Source organism: Anthonomus grandis, chromosome 2 (genome assembly GCF_022605725.1).
Source record: "Anthonomus grandis grandis chromosome 2, icAntGran1.3, whole genome shotgun sequence".
Lineage (NCBI taxonomy): Eukaryota > Metazoa > Arthropoda > Insecta > Coleoptera > Curculionidae > Anthonomus > Anthonomus grandis.
The window spans coordinates 30,192,243-30,211,567 of NC_065547.1; the positions used below are offsets into that span (position 1 = coordinate 30,192,243).

The window sequence follows — 19,325 nt, forward strand, 5'->3', positions numbered from 1 at the left end:
CGAACATTTGTAGATTGGTTATTTTCCATACGGTGTAATACTTCTTCTTTAATCTAAACTGTATGAGCTGTTCTTGAGCGACCAACTGCATCAGGACGTCTTAGTGTTCCAAGAGTCTCTCCAAGAAAAGGTTGTATGATGAGGTTGCCTACGATTTGGATATCTTTCTTCATACAAGCGAGCCGCTTCTCTTCCATTGCACAGAGCTGTGCCGTAAGCCAGATGCATATGCCATAACCTGCCGAGGTTCTTCAAATGAGAAATTATTTGTTATTTTAATGCAAATCTTAAATTAATGCAAGTTGATAAAAAAACAAAGTTTCTGAGATAAGCTAGGAATATTCGGAATGTTGATAATAAATAAATGTTTTCTGCACTGTAAATAGTGATGTTCATGTTCAAAATAATAGTACCAAAAACAGTTTTTTGCTCTAGCACAAACGACTCATTTGCGGACATATGTTTACTGGACAAAAAATATTTGTTTTGATGTTACCACTCCTTGAAGTTTGTCGGTAAATTTTTGAAACACCCTGTATGATTTAAACCTACCACACTACAAAACTGTTTTATCTTTGGAGTTAGTAAATGGGCATATTCTGGATTTGTACAAGTTTGTTTTATTTATTATGTTAATCGTATCAGCATCATATAGTCGTGGTGCTTCGATGAAGAAAAATAGTAAACTGATGCAGTCGGAGAAGACTACTCCAGTGGCACAATTAGACAATTGTGTCTTCTTCTATTTCGGAAAAAGCCGGACAGCAGTTGTCCTCGGAATATCCGTTATTGATTCTGATAATCTTGTTCTAGCTATGTTCTTAAAATCTAAGAGATCTTTTGAAACTATATATTCTAATTAAGAAATTGTAAGGCAGTGGGCAGCTAAAGAGGCTGTTATGCCGCCGTGCATCGCTGAGGATAAATAACTATCTTTTCAAGGTATTGGTCTCTGCCAATAAATAGTCTTAGAAGAGCAATGAGGCACTCTGCCTTAAAATACTTAATATCGCTTGGTAAACTGTTTGTGTTATCGTAATATTTAAACCTAGCGTGCTGCCGTAGATGACCTGGCAGGCATTTCGGATTATCCGCAATATCTATGGTGTGGAGATGGCGTCTTATAAATGCCAATGTCCAGTAAAAAGATCACTAGCCATATTTTGCATCTCTTTAAGCGCAGTAGGTGTCTGGTGAGACATGTCCAGGGCCCATCTAGATATGTCGTCTTCAGAGGATCCAAATGTAGATGAAACAGGTAAACATCTCGTTAAGCCGATTATAGATTCGGAGCCTACCGGCAGTTTCACAGATCTCAGTATAGAAACGAGGATGCCGATTATCCTTGTTTCTAGCATATAGCCTGAGTGGCCAGTCATCCAGACAAGCCACATCCTGCAGTCCACTTTTACCAGTTCCTCCAAGCAGATTTAGGATTTTCTGGCCACACTTCAATACATCGAATATTTCAGCCTGTGAGACAGTAGCGTGCTCTTTTAGCGAATATGCCCTTCTGATATATGGAGATCCATCACAGAAACCTGCACCAGCTGGATCGTTAATTGTGAAGTCGTCTGTATACCAGATAAGCCTTCTATTTAGTAACGTTGGCCCATTGGAGGCCTGCCACTGTTACAAAACAATCCACTATCATAGGTGCCACATAGTTATTGCCCATTAGGAGAGGAGCACATTTATGTACGGCATGTGATCATATTTTTGCATGACCAGTCTTATCAATAATTCACCAAGAGCATGTAGCTCTTATTTAGGAAATAGAGTTCAACGTGTCATGTTTAAAAATAGTATGCCTGAGTACCTCAGGGTGCCCTCAGTTTTAAGTCTAAACCAGAAATCTAATGTTATCTTGTTTACGACCGAAACTAATGCTTTATATTATAGTATGCAAAGATATAAAATAGATGTAGGTGGATTTAAATAAAGAGCATCTTATTCAACCAAATCTGTGAGAACAATATATTTGGTAAAATATGTCGGGATATAGACATCGATGGTGTGGGGGACTGCTGTCAATAGGAAAAGAACTGCTTATGCACGATAAGGAATTTTTTTAAAAGGCAGTTTTTTGTGTCAAAAAATTACATTTAAATAAATGATTACATTTTAATAAATCGGTACAATACATTTCAAATGCTCAATTTGATCCTTTGAGCTTTATTGGAGTTTATACAATCTTCCAGCTAACATCAAGAACTGTGATAACCCTAATCAGCTCTTGAGAAAGTTTATTATAAGTAGGGAATACAAGTGAATTTCTTTTATATATTATTCTTTTTACCGCAGTTTTAGTATGGATTTATTTTATAATTTTAACCTCAGGATAAGTTTAATTTAATTTAATTATATGTTACTACAGATAAAATTTAATTTTTAAATTAAATGAATAATATTATTAATTTAACCTTAGCTATAGTTTATTTTTACTGTTTTAAAATTTTATTATATTTAAGTTTTATTTTTATATTTCAGACCTAGTCTAGATTTTATGCAATAGTTCTTACTGGTTTACGTTCATTTTTATTATGTACTTTTTATTATATTTGGCTCTTCACACTTCTTTTTCTTCCTAAACACCGAAAATAATTATTAGTTTTTAACTGTATCAAGCCATCCTTCGAGGCATATTTGTCTAGTTTTAATTTTTGTATGCTTTATTAATAGGGTTAAGTAATTAATTCATAATACATTATTATCATATTATTATTTTTCTTATTCAAAATATTAATATAAAGTTTTGTTTGTAAATCAATAAACGTTTCAATTCGTACTAGATAAGGATATATCAATTGTATGATAATTACATTCTTTATAAGAACATACCAAAGTTTATACATTTCAAGAAAATTAAATATAGGTATAGACCGTGACAGATACCCTTTAGAATCATCTCAGGAATATTAATATCCCTCGTAAAATCAGCGGGTAGATATAATTTTCTATTAACCACTATTCTTCTTTCAACAATATCCAACTGACCGCCCAATACTTACAAATGAAACGAAAAAATCCACAAGAAAACCATCCAATTAAAACCACAAAAACCAACAAAACAGCAAGTAAATCCTCACGGAACCCACTTATTTTGTACCGGTAAACACAACTGAAAATATGTTAACGATGGCGTAAAACAAAGAACGCGACGGTTCGCGTGTCGATGGAATACTAAAGGAAGATGAAGAAGTGGTGGTACTTCGACTACAGTACCAAGAACGACCGTGGTTCACCTGTCCCTGATTAAGTACTAGAAAAGTTCTAGGCTTGAATATTGTAATATTTTCGTGGGAAATATGAGGTTTTTTGAAGTACTGGTCAATGTCAACTTTTTTATTTTGAATGCGACACCCTATATATAAATTTTTGAATTGTTTTTATTATCTAGACATATTTTAAATATGTTTTCCGATTTATTGCAAAAAAAAATTATTTTATTAAAAACAAAGAAAATTATTTGGTTACGGACATTAATTCACTACAACACACTAAAAAACTAATAAGTAATAGTGTTTATCTCTTAATTAAATAATATTAATGTAAGAGATGTTCAATATGCTAGTCCTAGCAATATCCTAATCTTAAATTATGATCGTATGCCCACAAAAGGAAAGTCTAATGATTTCAGATCAGGGAGCTGGCCATTCCATCGATCCTTATCTCCTTATCCACGGATTTGAAAATATTCGCTTGAGATTCTGTCGGATATTAATTTGGTAATGCTGCTCGATCTTGCTGAAACCATAATGATCTTCGCTCGAACTTGTGGTTTGCTGGATCAAAATATAAGTTTGTTGGCACGACATTACTTTAGAGCAGTGTTAAATAATTGTCATTGTTCAATTGCCATCGATGAACAAGGGACCTATGATATAATCTCCAATAACTCCTGCCCAAACATTGATCTTTTCAGGGTTTGCTTTTAATATTCGAATAATTGATGAATGGCTAACATCGAACATTGGCGCTGCTTTTCGACCAGAAGTATGTTAATTCTCCTCAAACTCATGTATAATGTCTAATTTGGTATCATCACTGCATTCGCAGCTGTTTTTTTAATATGCCTTATATGTCTAAGCTCGCAAAACTGCTTTTCTATTTCACTAATCGTCTCTTGGGATATAGAAGAAAAATTGGAAAATGGTTCATGGAATAAGCGAGCAATTTGCATTTCTGTCCGTGTATCTCCATCACCAATCTTCTGTAGAATTTATGTTTTATGCCTTTCTGTTAAGTACACCATTTTTCTGATAAGCAGGTAACAAAATTCAAACGACTAAGACACTGATAGCTATTGTTGACAGATAATAATTTCCAAGGCCAAGCATCTTAAACCAAAGTGAAGAACACAATTTGATTTATTTTTTTTTATTTCAGTAAGAAGGTGTATGTAAGAAGGTATGTCAGTAAGAAATAAGTATTGAGTGTGTTGCAACGAATTTTTGCAGTAAATCGAAAAATACTTAATATCTGTGAAACAGATTGTCTATGAAATATATCGATAATGTTCTGAAAAATCAAAAAATTAAGTAATAAAAAAGTTGCTTTTGGTCACCGGTACATGACACACCCTCTATAATTTTTTGTGTTGTAACATCTAAATAATAAAAATGCCATACATTAGACATCATTGAATAACCTACAAAGTTCGACAAAATTTTCTTTAATAATATGGTTTATTTCTTATTATTAACTTTTTTAACTGTAGTATTCTAGCAAGGCTTCGATTTGAATTCAATCGCGTTGTCCTGCTAAGTTTTCTTCGAAAAAGTATGGCTCTATTACTTTATTTTCCACGATACCAGCCCAAACATTAATAGATTTACGGTACTGTGTATGAGCTTCAATTGCCCATGTGGATTTGACACTGACCGACAATTTTGCCGATTTACGACACCGTTTAAACAAAAAGTTGCTTCATCCGAAAACAAAACTCGTAACACAAACTGACGGTTATTATTGCAAATGTTCATCATTTGCTCGCAAAATTGGTTTCTTCGATCAGGATCGTCCTCATTTAATTCGTGTATTAGTCTAATTTTATAAGGGTGGTATTCATTTGCTTTTAAGATGCGTCTTGCTGACGTTCCGGCTATATTATTATTAACTGAAATTTGTGAAGTTGCATTGTTTGGATTTTCTTCGACGGAAAGCAGAACGTTTAATTTTATTTCTTCAGAAATTTTTGGACGACCTGATCTTGGTAAATCCCTAACATGACCTGAAGTTATGAATTTGTGCTCTATTCTACTAACTGTTGACTGAGAAATAGGATGCTTTAGGTATTTGGCATTAAACAGTTCACTTACTTCTTTTTGCGTGCGCATTCGATCCCTGTACCCTAGGATCATGAAAATTTCAATTCGTTGGGTTTCCGTTAAATTAGCCATAATTTATTCTGATAAAAACTATTAATTTTCGAACTGACAGTGACATTCGAAAATGAAGATTCTTTATAAGTGCAATCATGGAAATAGAAACAATTGGTAGTGTTTATAATATTATTTTTATCCTTAATTTTACCCTAATTTGTAAATAGACGTACTTCATAAATGCAATAAAAAATATAGCATTCCATTTAAAAAAATGACCGATGACGTCATATATTTTTTTGTTCCACCCTTTATACAAAAATTTATGTAAAATAATGCTCAACTTAAAATAAAAATCGACGGGTCCGAGCGTTTTCTCAAAAAATCATGTCTCTAATTTTTATCGAATTTATGCGGAACTTTACAATGCGACACTGTATATCTAATTAATCATGTATTTTATATAACAATTCGTGGGTGGCCGATAAGATACTCTGCCTTGCGAAGGACAAAAGAATCTCAATAGTCAAACAACAACAACAAAGGTACACCAAAACAAATAACACTATTAAACAATAATGCAGACAAGCTAAAGAGAACTGGGTATCTAGTATTTACAGGATACAAACGAAAAGTATGCATGCTCTAAATGACTGTAAATTTTCATCAGGCAGACAATCTATCAGTTGGGAAGACTGGTCGTGTGCGGAAATTCTTGAATCTGAAGTTAACCATTATTTGAAAGCAATGAAAAACCGAAAAACTCTCGGTAATGACAACATGCATGCAGAATTTCTTAAAGATTTGACCCAAAACATCTCATATATCTATCTGTTTAACCGAATATACGATTCAGGTAAAATTAACCGACTGGTTAAATTCAACTTTTGTAATAGTTGCCAAAAAGACATCTCCAAAAGATTGTAGTAAATACAGACTTACATGCAGACGATACGATAATTCTAGCAGCAACTCTATAAAGGATTTCCAGCAAATGATGGCCATGGTAAACTTTTTAGTCGTAAAATCAACGGAAAAAAGCAAAAAGGTATTGGCTAAGCAAATCGAAAAATAAAGTACCAAATATTTTTCTCTTATCTTTATCTTATAAGAGTATTAAAAATAAACGAAGATACAAGGAAGTATATATGTAGATTCAAAAAAAACAAAATAAATAAAAAGTATTCCATTAAAATTTTTAAGATTGGTCTCAGTTCTACATTGCAGCGGCAACACCATATCTATAAAAATATATTCTAAGAATCAAAATTTGGCAATGTTGACAAATATGAAATCTTCACGTATTTTTGTGCTCCAGCCTACATTTCTTTACTAAGCCTTGTAGTTTTATAGTAACCACCTGCTTCAATCATTAAGTCGGATAAAGACGGGAATTGGAACATTTAAGGAAAAAATCCTTTTCGGATCGGCTACGTATGTTTTATAATGTACGGGAGGGTCGTCGATAGAAAAAAATATAAATTATGTTTATTCAAGCAATACAAGAAAAATAAGATTTATTGTATTCTTGAGTTTTGTAAATCTCAGTAAGAATTTTTGATTTTACCATTAAGTTAGTTGGATAAAAACAACTGAAAATGAGTATCATGATGATTGGCTTAGTACAACTTTTAAGCAATTTTTTTAGCTTTAAAACAAGTGATAGAATTTTAATATTTTGATCTTATTATTGAATTAGTTAAGCAAAAATGTTTTGTAAAGTTACACAATTTCTAATATATATCAAAAATTAAAAGTTTCTAATTTCTACTATTTTAATTCTAAGATTTCTATATTTTTAGTTGCATATTTTTCGAAACAAACAATTAAATATTTTAAATTTCAATGCAATTTAAATTTACAAACTTAGATTCTTAAAATCGAAAAAGAAGAAAATCGTAATTTCTTAATTTCCAATTAGGAAAGTTTTACTATTAATTTTTAAATTAAAAAAAAACTATAAATGATCAAATTTTTAATAAGTAAATAAGGTAAATGCTTTAGATTAAATTCATCAAAATTTTGTTAATTTGTTAGTATGTACTTTATTTTTCAAAAGCAAGCATTTTTGAGTGTTCTACAATAAAATAAAAGTTTAGTCGAAATTAAGCAATTAAAAAATATTTTAATATAAATTCTACAAATATGAAATTTCGATTTCATATTTTTCTAGAGGCTCAATATGTCAACATTTATAGTTATTGTAGGTTGTAAATAAGTGTTTAGTTCTTCAGTTTTGGTAAAAAGGCTCTTTAAGGACTTTTTTTTTTAAAGACTAAAAAGTAAAATTTGCAAATTACATATAATATTACTTAATTGGCATATGAAAAGTTTAAAATTTTCAAATCCGAGATCGTTTTTATACAGGGTGTCCCGGTTCATGTGAGAAATCTCTCGGATCCAGGTAGAACATCGAAAAATAATACCGAACGTTCCTATAAAAAAAATTCCTACAGGCCCTCTTTACGAAGATAGAGCCTCCTAAAGGACGCTGCTGGAAATTGGTTTTTCATAAATTACTTTTAAACTACCCGGTAGAATTTAATAAAAATTTTAGGTGATGAAGACTATTAGGGACCTCTTAAAATGACATCCTTAAAATACATTTACCTTGTTTACTTTACCAGGGGCGGACTAGGTTGTACACTTTAATGCGTATATTTTTAACACCCTGTATGTAAAAGTCTAAAAAAAATAAATTTGGATACCTTGAACCCTAGGCTAAAAAAAAGGTACTCTTATTCATTATCGATAAAATGAACCGTTTTGGAGAAAAAAAAATAAACGAGCCAATGTTTTTTTTTATTTTTTTTAAATGAGATAAGTACGCCAGTTATTCAAAGACCAGAAAATTTCGATGTAAGTCATTTAATTTAAAAAAAATACATGTTCCTAAAAATACAGTGGTGTCCTAAAAAATACCTTTACAAAATATTTCTTATTTATTATACGTTTATTTCTTTTTGTTATTCTTAAGATAAAATCTAAACATAAAAAAAAACTAAAAAAATAATGTAAACCAATTGTATTGTAGCTGACTTATTTATCGGAATTTTTGCATTTTTGAACGCATTATTGTTACAAACGTTTAAAATTTAGTCAACATATTCATCCTTTATTTGATAACATTTTTTGGTAACTTTTAATTTAAATTACGTCAAAATATGGAGTTTATTTTTATTGAGTATGCAGATATGCATCTTATGTATGGTATGGCGTCTTGCAATGCATTGGAAGCAAAAAGATTGTACGAAGAAAGATTTCCCAATCTCATTATTCCGGATCAGAAAACATTTCAACGTGTTGATCAATGTCTAAGGAAAACTGGTAGGTTTCTGTTTTCCACTTAATGAGGTAATACTATTAAATTTCCTTAATGCAATTTTAAGATGTTTTGAAAAAAAAAGAATAATGGTGGTCGGAGGAGAACAGCACGTACAGTGCAATTGGAAGAAAATATTTTAGACGCTGTAGCTGACACTTCTACAACGAGTACTCGAAAATTAGCTGCTCAGCTTCATTCGTCCAAAACAATTGTACATATGGTACTTCAAGAACAACTGTTGTACCCATATTACTTACAAAAAGTGCATGAACTACTGCCCAGAGATTTTGCTCCTAGAATACACTTCGCAAACTGGCTGTTAGATCAGCAGCGAAATAACCCTAACTTTATCAGCACTATTCTTTTTACGGATGAAGCAGGGTTTACAAAAAATGGAATTGAAAACTTACATAACTCGCATGTATGGGCTGATGAAAATCCCCGTGATACTATTATTTCTCATCATCCACATCAATTCCAATCAATAAATATCTGGGCAGGAATTATTGGAAATTTTTTGATTGGGCCATTTGAACTGCCACCACGTTTAAACGGAGAACTTTATTTGGAGTTCCTCCAGAACAATTTTCCAGATTTATTAGAAGATTTGCCCCTTGCAACCCGCCGAGATATGTATTTTATGCATGATGGAGCCCCACCCCATTTTAGCCTTGCTGTAAGACACCACTTAAATAATCCTTTTGAAAACCGTTGGATAGGTAGAGGAGGACCTGTTGCTTGGTCTCCTCGGTCTCCCGATCTAACGCCATTAGATTTTTATCTATGGGGTCAGTGGTCACCTCAAAACCTTGGTGTATTCCACCCCAGTCGATACTCGGGAAGAACTGCTCCAGAAAATTACATTTCATTGTGATAATATAAAAAACAATCTTGGGTTATTGTGGCTAGTGCAGCAGTCCTCGATTCGTGGTACCCGCGAATGTGTTAGAGTTCCCAGAGCCCACGTCGAACCTACTTATGAAGTTTTTAATAATTCATTGTTTATTGCTCGTATTGAAGAATTTAACTTTTGTTTACATATTTGGTTTTTGGCATTTTTTTGTAAGTTGTTTTTTCTGATTTAAAAACATACACTCATCATAGGTTTTTTTTAAATTATTTTGTAAAAGTATTTTTCAAGACACCACTGTATTTTTAGGAACATGTATTATTTTAAATTAAATGACTTACATTGAAATTTCTCTGTTATTTAAATAACTAGCGTACTTATCTCATTTAAAAAAAATTAAAAAAAAACCTTGGCTCCTTTATTATTTTTTTTCTCCAAAACGGTTCATTTTATCGATAATGAACAAGAGTACCTTTTTTTTAGCCTAGGGTTCAAGGTATCCAAATTTATTTTTTTAGACTTTAACATACAGGATGTTAAAAATATACGCATTAAAGTGTACAACCTAGTCCGCCCCTGGTAAAGTAAACAAGGTAAATGTATTTTAAGGATGTCATTTTAAGAGGTCCCTAATAGTGTTCATCACCTAAAATTTTTATTAAATTCTACCGGGTAGCTTAAAAGTAATTTATGAAAAACCAATTTCCAGCAGCGTCCTTTAGGAGGCTGTATCTTCGTAAAGAAGGTCTGTACGAATTTTTTTATAGGAACGTTCGGTATTATTTTTCGATGTTCTACCTGAATCCGAGAGATTTCCCACATGAACCGGGACACCCTGTATATGCAATGTTAAAGTTTAAAAATATATATATTTTAAGTTTTTAAACTTGAAACATAGTATTATATAACTTGAAATTTTCCAGATTTGTGTTTTATAAATTTGCAAACTGGGTTAAATTTCTGAAATTCCTAGTTAGGAATTCTCAGTTTTTTGAATTTTAAAATTTTCCATTAAATTTGTTGAAAATTATTTGGTATTAAGGCAAAGGTAAGATCTTTTTAGTTTTTGATTTTTCTTTTAAATTAGTTGAAAAAAAGTAGCTGAAAATGAATACCATATTAATAGATAGAATTTTATTTTTCGTATTAAAGTATTCCAACAAAGGTAAGTATTTTTTTGAACCTTTGAGCTTACCATAAAATTAGTAGTACGAAATAGCTAAAATTGGTCCTAAAATTAGGTTTTAGATTTTTTTGACTTTTTATATTTTTTCAATAAACTGGTTGAATCAGTGAAACGTTTATATACAGGACTATGATTAAATACTTCCCCCTTTTATTTAATCCCCAAACACGTGGATTTTATTTTTGATCTGGCATATTTTGACATCAAATGTAAATACAAAATGTCGTAAAAAAAGTGTGACATATTTTTTTCCCAATACAACCTTCTTCCGGACATATTTATGTATAGTTTGCTATATCTATCTTCAACTGTTCAACTGAACTAATTACGTTTAATAAATTACATTCCACATACTTCACTATCAAATGCTGGAAGTTAAGAGCTCTGAGAATATCCCAGACGATCGATGTCGATCTTGTTGAATATTTTCAACTGTGCCTGGAGAAATATTCCTAATTTCATTACGAACTTTATCTTTGAGGATGTCAAGCCTGTGTGGCTTAGCTACACTTCATTTTTGACATAATGATAAAGAAAGTGGTCCAATGGAAGGTCGGGTGACCTAGGTGGCCACTCTATTTCCATGTCTGCCTATCCATCAGTTTGGGTAAACATTATCTGGGAATCTTATAAAAACCGCAGAATAGTGGGAAGGCGTCCTATCGTCTACTAAAAAGTCACGATACCGCTGTCCCCTCAAACTTCGTTCATAGAAGTATGGTCCTATTACTGCTATTAATAATCCCTGTCTATTCATTTACCTTTTCATAATTCTGAGATTGACCTTCAATATACTTGTCTGGCGGAGCTCTAGTAGCTTTTAAAATAATGAAATTTTATGAAAGTTTCACTTTTCGTTCTTTAATAATTTTGATACAATTGCTATATAAAGCTTGTTATCTAAAGTGAGGTGAGTATTTGAAGTATTTGTATTCAGTTTTTAATTTAATAAAGCCAGGATATCAGTCTTTATTAAGAGGTTGGGAAAAGCAGTCCTTCCTAGCCTGCCAAGATCCTTAAAATTTCCAGTCTCTCTACTCTTTCTCTCGTCTCAGTTCTACTAATTGTAGAAAGACTTATGGGTTCTCTGTATGGATATTTATTTTTTGAAAATTATTCTAATTTTGATGCGTGTTCTAGTCACGCATAATAAATATTTCGATTCTCTGAGTCTCAGTTAAACGCATTGAAAATCTTTTCAATTAACAATGCGGTTAAATAATTGAAACTTGAACTGCCATTTAAACATAATTATTTCATGAACAGTTGAAGATAAGTATAGTTTATTATACATAAAACAACGACTCCCTGTATATTTACAGTAGATGTCAAAATATTCCCGATTTAAAAATAAGAATGACGTGTCCGAGGATTTAAAAAAACCCTTTATTCATTATTAAAACACAACCCAGCTGTATATTTTTAAAGAGTCATTTGGAATTATTGTGACCACTTAAGAAGAAAATCCAAAAATCAAAAATGTTCATTTTAAATTTAATCTAAATCGAGATTTTGACCCGGGATTTTATATCGCAAATTTCCTTAACTGCCAAATTGACAAGTTCGTAAATGTCTTATTCCTCAATATGGCACATTATAAATACGTATCACAATAAACAAATTCTCTGAAAAATTAGAAGCTGTGTATTTATATTTAAAAGTTAATATTTGACAATACTGAAAAATGCAGCATTATTAATTTAGAGCTGAGTTTTCTTGATGTTTAAAAGAAAAAAAAATCCTTATTATTGGTCATTAAACTCTTCTGTATCCAAATTCATATTTTCTCAAAAGGAAATTTAAATTATTTAAAGAATTGTTTTTTTTTCATTAGAAACTTCATAAACTTACAAATTTATTCTTAAATTGCCAAATTCTAAAATTTAAATGTTTCCTTTAAAAAATCTCTTAATTCCGAATATTGTAGTTGATTTCAAAAAGTTGCTTACAAAATTTTAAATTCCTAAATTTGCATTTTATAAAAATTTTCAAAAATTCGCAAATATTTGAATTTTCAACATTTTGATTTTATCATTGAAAAAAATTACTACAAAAGATTACCATGTTGATTGGCTCAGTAGGTATATGTACCGAGGATCACTAACAGAAATAATATCAATAATTATATAAATAAATAACATTTATTTACAATCTTATAAATAGAATTATAAAAAATATAAGCATTTAAATATCGCATCAGCCCTTAATGATTCAAATATTCCTCACATAGAAGCATCAGGGCTTTTATTCTTATGTCCAGATCGACTGTTAACTGTAACAAAGTACATACATAGTAGAAATCTTCTTATCTTATAGTGATAATGACGATGTTGAACGAAAAATGCCTTTATACCGGATTTCTTTTACCTACTTTCGATGGCATTAAAAAAATCGTTAATTTGGAAGTAACAGATCAAAAATTTATGTTTATGGGTCGCCAGAATACCGAAATTACTTGACCGGTTTTTGGAACGGGATTTAATTGGAGATTCTGCGATCCTGCATTCTTAATGAGGATGTTATTGTGGTATTCTTCAAGAAATATTTATATGTTATTAAGTTATAAAAAAAATAAAAGTTGTAATTTAAGCAGCTGTTGCCTATAGGGCTAATTGTATTAATTTAAATCGGAAAAAAATTGTAATCCAACGGTTGAATAGTAGAGAAGCGAAAAAAAAATGCAATCTCCACCTGGGTAATGGGGGTACTTTTAGAGCGATCAAACATCGACAAAATGAAAAATGATCGGCTACATTCAATAGTAATGAAACAAACTCTAAGTCACAGGTCTCAAATTTATGAAAATAAAAGTCAAAGGATTACACGTATTTCGCCCATACTAGGCATCAGATCCACTGTAAAAAGAAACAGAAACATTAAGCTTTATATGATAAGTTTTTATACAGCTTATTGTTTCTGTTTTTTTTTACAGTGGATCTGATGATGCCTAGTATGCGCGAAACGCGTGTAATCCTTTGACTTTTATTTTCATAAATTCAAACCGTCTACAGTTTGTTGAGGTGGAAGGTTGCAGATCTAATACCTTTGTTTTAACTTCTGGAGTCCCACAGGGATCCAATCTCAGGCCACTTCTTTTTATCTTTTATGTTAATGATCTTATAGAATTGATTTCCTGCCTTAGACTAGCTTATGCTGATGATCTGAAAATATTCTGGTGTATCAATAGTATCTTGGACTGCTTGTTCTTACAGAATAACTTGGACCTAATTAGGGGGTGGTCGAAATCAGTTATGTCTTAATATCTCGAAATGCTGTGTGATCTCCTTTCACCGAACGAAGGATCTTGTTTTGTTTAATTACAATATAGACAATCAAATCCTCTGTAGAAGTACTTCTATTAAAGATCTAGGGGTTGTATTCGACGATAGGCTCACATTTGTGCCACATATTGAACAGACAGTGACCTCCTTGTTGAAACTTCTGTGTTTTGTCATTCGAAATAGCCGACTCTTTAACAACTCAAACTCAATAAAACTATTGTACTTTTCCTTTGTTAGATTAAGACTGGAATACGGTTCCTTGGTGTGGTGTCCTTTCTATGAATGCCATGTTGGCTACATCGAGAGTGTTCAGAGAAGGGTTTTAAAGTTTCTTATGTTTCGTGAGGATGGAATATATCCTGTTAGGGGACATGATCATGATCTGATGTTAGGTAGATTTAATCTGCAATCTCTGGCCATGAGGAGAACAATTCATTTTGTAACATTCTTATGGAAGTTGGTCAATAATCAAATAAATTCTCCTCCTCTCTTGAACGATATTCTATTTCATGTACCACGATTTGCTTCTAAAGCAAATATCACTTTTGCTTTAGATCGTGCCAGAACTAACATTAGGTTTCAGGATCCCGTATATCAAATGTGCGGAATTTTTAATTCAGTATCATCAACCTGTGACATATTTCTATGCTCCATAAAGGATCTAGTTTTGTCTCTGACAAACGAACAGTTACCATAATTCCTTTTTTCTTCCTTTTTTCCCTTATCCCATGAATCCCTTTCTTTGTTCATTCTAATGTTAATTTACATCTCCTTTAATTTTGATATATACATGATGTTACTATAGTAATTTAAGTTTTCCTTATATTTCTTTATTTTTCTTTCTTTTTGTTATTTAATTTATAGTAATTTAATACTTGTTTACACTTTCAAAACATTAATTGTAGATTTTCCTGTAACTGGGCTTTGCCTGTTGGAACTGCTAAATAAATAAATAAATTTGAGACCTGTGACTGAGAGTTTGTTTCATTACTATTGAAATGGAAAAATGCCTAATATAAAGATTTTGATCCTCTAAAACTTAGAGCTTTAGAAAGATCTACAACTTTTTTATTAGACATTTTTAATTTTCACCTAAACGTTCGCAGAAATAAGAAATATAAAGTACGATTTTTAAGAAATGTGGGCTAGAATTAAATTTGTACATTCCACAATATTTTGTGAAAATTTAGAATTCTAATAACTATTTTTAGGCAACTTATATTAACAATTAAGGATTACGAGGTGCTCCAAAATGGCTCTCAAAAATTTTGAAAAAAAAATTTGAAACTTTTCCCTTGAAAAACGATTCCTAATTTTGTTTCAGTCTTTCTAAAATATTTAGGTCATCCTCAACTGTTTTATACTACTAAGAAAGTCATATGACTTAGACGTTCTAAGAAGTGGCACTTAGAAGTTCGAAAAATCTCAAATCTCTCAAAATTTCCCTTGAACATTTCAAATTTCTTCTGGCCTTTCAATTTTAATAATAATTTAAAGAGTAAATTTAATTTAAGTAAATTTTAGAATTTTAGAATATTAGAATTTTAGAATTTTAGAATTTTAGAATTTTAGAATTTTAGAATTTTAGAATTTTAGAATTTTAGAATTTTAGAATTTTAGAATTTTAGAATTTTAGAATTTTAGAATTTTAGAATTTTAGAATTTTAGAATTTTAGAATTTTAGAATTTTAGAATTTTAGAATTTTAGAATTTTAGAATTTTAGAATTTTAGAATTTTAGAATTTTAGAATTTTAGAATTTTAGAATTTTAGAATTTTAGAATTTTAGAATTTTAGAATTTTAGAATTTTAGAATTTTAGAATTTTAGAATTTTAGAATTTTAGAATTTTAGAATTTTAGAATTTTAGAATTTTAGAATTTTAGAATTTTAGAATTTTAGAATTTTAGAATTTTAGAATTTTAGAATTTTAGAATTTTAGAATTTTAGAATTTTAGAATTTTAGAATTTTAGAATTTTGCAAATTTCCAAATTCTTTATAATTAATTTTTGTATTAAAAATTACGATCGTCCAGTCGTTTTTTAATAATTTTTAATAATTTTATATTCCTTACAGTTAAGTAACCTTTTGAAACTCAAAAAGTAAATTCATTTATTTTGTAAAATTTTTAAAACGCAGTATTTTAATTTTAGGTTAAGCGTTAAAAGTAGCAACATTTTCTTTTAGAAAAGAGTAGAAAGTCGTTTTAAGTAAATTTTATTCAAACGTTAGTTTTATTTAGTTCAGGGAAAGTTGTTGGTTGTAGAATGAAACTAGAAACATAAAGACCCTCCTCTTTTTTTTCAATTGCTCTTAAACAGCAATAAGTGCTTAAAATTGTTACCTTTCTCAATACTAGAGAGTTCTATACTCTGTTTTCATTTAACATGAAATGATACATGTAAAACGCCTTCACGAAATTAACAAACACATTTAGGTAAGCATAACTTACATAAATCCCACGATAAATCAATTCTGGCGAAATGTATTTCCTCCTATACCCCATACCTTCCTTCCTACGGGGTTTTTCAGCCAAGAATCTTTCGTGAGCCCCCAAACAACTGTAATCCTCTAACTGCTCGATCTTCTCCTGATCCAACTTCAAAGCTGTAAAAATATGCTTGGCAGGGAATAAAGTTACACCATCCTTATCATCCACCAGGTAAAAAGGAACTTTACCAGTAAGGACGTCTCGGGTGGCCTCCTTGGGGATCACTTGATGAACCCCGATACTATAAGGAGTAACTTATTAACCAAAAACTCTCCAGTGAAACTGACTTTTACCCTCTGATCAACATCGGGATTTTCTTAGTATTGGGATTTTCGACTGTAGAGGAAGAACCATTAGTGGAACTGCTTGGTGCGGGTTGTTCTTCGGGCGGATGGCGCCTGGGAGATTTGCGTCTTTTCGGAGGCCCAAATGGCACCAGGGATTCACACATTGTTGACAGAACTGAAATTTTTTGAGAAGGGGGGAGGGATATTTAAGACATGTGATTCCGAATTCCCTTAAAATGTGACGAAATATATGAAAGAACTTACTTGGGAATCGTTCGAGATGTACACGCTAAGGTTGTTTTAAAATACACTAAGAATTTCGCCTAAGGAAATTCTATTTGGGATGCTGGTTAGGTCGAGGGGAAGGGAGGGTACAATTTAAAAATACGATTATTTGAAGTTGGTGTATTAAGTGTGTGGAGCACGAATCTCTTATAAGAGGTATATTCTATAAAAATAAGCTTTGAAATTATTGCAAGTTTTATTAGTTTTTTCTTAAATATTCTAAAGTTCTTTTCCGGCTTTAAGATACCAGTTAAAATTACCAAAATTTTCAGTTTTTCATTAAATGTTTTGGAAAAAGTATAGGGGTTAAAGATCACGTGGGATATGTCTCCTAAGATTTTTCACTAGAGCTACTCATCTGTTAATTGTCAAACTTCTTCTCACATATGGGACCATCGTCTGATGGTAATATATGTACACTATGTGTCACCTGAAACAATATATTTTAAGGGTTTTGTAACCCATATCACAGGCAAAGAGGAGTGGCAGCACTCCATGTGCCTAAATTGCTAAACGAGGGAGCCATCTACTATAACAGATGCCTCCACAATGAATAATAGAGTTGGTTCAGGGTTCTATAGTGGATCCCATATACCCGGGCATATTTGCTGCGGAAGCACGCTACTGTCTTCTAGGCTAAAGTCTTCGTTGCATTGAAATACGGAGAGAAAATCCTAAATTGCGGACACCGCACTACAGTGGTATCAATCTGCTCGGACAGCAGACCTACCATTAATGCTTTTACAGCCGAAAAGGTGAGCTCCCAGCTAAAGTGCATAAAGGTCCTGGAGAAACTAAATAAGGTTGAGCTGTACGATTCAGTTTGCCTGGGTATCTGGTCACTCAGGCTACGTTGAAAATGAGGAACCGGACTCTCTTGCTAGAGGTTTTGTGAAACAGCTGGTTGACACTGAACATATAATCATCATATTCAAATGTGTAGCTATTGCATTAATGAAGAGTCTGCTGACAAGTGAGCCGGTAGACGAAAGCACCTGGCATGAGACGGACTAAAGTATATATGTGTGAGACGCCCTTTGCCAGTCTCATTAGATAACTATCGCGCTTAAAGAGACGCGGAATGTGTCGAGTGATAGGTCTTTTAACCGGGCACTGGCATTTAAGAAGTTATCTTCACAAGGTAGGTATATAAGACAACCCGGAATGCAGACGGTGTTGGAAGGAGGATGAAACTGCAGACCACGTTATCGGGAAGTGTCCAGCACTCAAAACCGAAGCCAATAACGACGATGCATTTATTTCTACTACCTTATCATATCTGACTAAGAATAAGTATGTATAACATAAGAAGAAGTCTAGAAACCGTCCACTAGTATACGGAGTGCTCCAAGATCATCGGCTCTGATAACAAAGATCAAAATTTATTTCATTTTCTGGTAGCTCCAGGACGGTACGAAATTGGCCAGGAATACCAGACCATACTGGAGTTGAAGATAACGAAACTGCAGATGTTCCTCACAATAAGAGAAATAAACTTAATTCTGAATGACAAAATCTGCAAACGCGAGGCGAAAACTAAGCAGACATTATCTGAGACCACAGGCACCACATGTTCAGCATGGCATGGAAATGCTATGCTCGTCTATTATACTCACCAGAGGAATGGCCTTACCTCAGCAGACTCCCATAAACTGACTTAAGGTAGGAATCTTCTGCTGAAGTCAGCTCATGGCTTATGTCACCAAACCCGTGGATCATACAAGTTACTGCGTTTAGAAATTTGTTCGTTAAACTTTCGATAAACTCAGATGTAATATATGAGACTAAGGTTCATACCCAATCAAGAAGTCAGGCATAAATAAACTTGCATTGCTTCTAATTAGTCAAGGCCCCTTAAATTTTCAAGCGAGCCAGTGATAGCAGCTGAGAGAAAATTCATTTCCTTACGCCTGACCTCTTGGTTGTATGGCGGAAAATATCAATTCTGTTAGGTTACAAATTGCTTTTTTGGGGTTTTCAGGCCTTTGGGAATAATTGCAAGCATTTAAAATGACCCAATGGAGGAATCGCCGCTGGTAATATCTCCTAAGAAGGTCCTAAATAGGTTCTTATAAAATTTTGTGGAAAAAGCATTTTAGAATTCTTCAGAAAATACAAATGTTTCCTTATGCTTCAATGCTCACCGGTGCGAGTGTAACTTATAAGAAGCGTGAAAGCATTTGGGTGTGATACAAGAATCCTTGCTAAAAATATACCTTTGGCTTGGCATACGTTAATTGTTTATCGGGTTGTTTGTTAGGAATACAATGTTATCCAATTTTTTATTTCAATGTAAA

At 32.1% G+C, this 19,325-nt stretch overlaps 2 protein-coding genes across 3 annotated transcripts in view; both read right to left on the reverse strand.

Moving 5' to 3' along the window:
- The window catches only part of LOC126733538 (putative leucine-rich repeat-containing protein DDB_G0290503), a 77,194-nt gene that overhangs the window by 42,457 nt on the left and 15,412 nt on the right, over positions 1–19,325 (reverse strand). The gene's annotated exons all lie outside the window — the stretch shown is intronic.
- Positions 12,808–17,119, reverse strand: LOC126733543 (uncharacterized). Its single transcript, XM_050436877.1, has 4 exons — positions 17,008–17,119; positions 16,750–16,918; positions 16,418–16,697; positions 12,808–12,957 (listed from the first exon to the last, which is right to left on the reverse strand). The coding sequence occupies exons 2-4, from the start codon at positions 16,905–16,907 to the stop codon at positions 12,889–12,891; spliced, it is 507 nt and encodes a 168-aa protein (XP_050292834.1). The 5' UTR covers positions 16,908–16,918; positions 17,008–17,119; the 3' UTR covers positions 12,808–12,888.

What these genes read in the sequence shown, in the direction of transcription:
- LOC126733543 (XM_050436877.1), bottom strand. Translation starts at nt 16,907, where the DNA reads ATGTGTGAATCCCTGGTGCCATTTGGGCCTCCGAAAAGACGCAAATCT. An exon ending in ATCCCGATGTTGATCAGAGG is followed by an intron (nt 16,698 to 16,749) that starts GTAAAAGTCAGT and finishes TACTCCTTATAG; the next exon opens with TATCGGGGTTCATCAAGTGA. An exon ending in TGATTTATCGTGGGATTTAT is followed by an intron (nt 12,958 to 16,417) that starts GTAAGTTATGCT and finishes ACTTTGTTACAG; the next exon opens with TTAACAGTCGATCTGGACAT.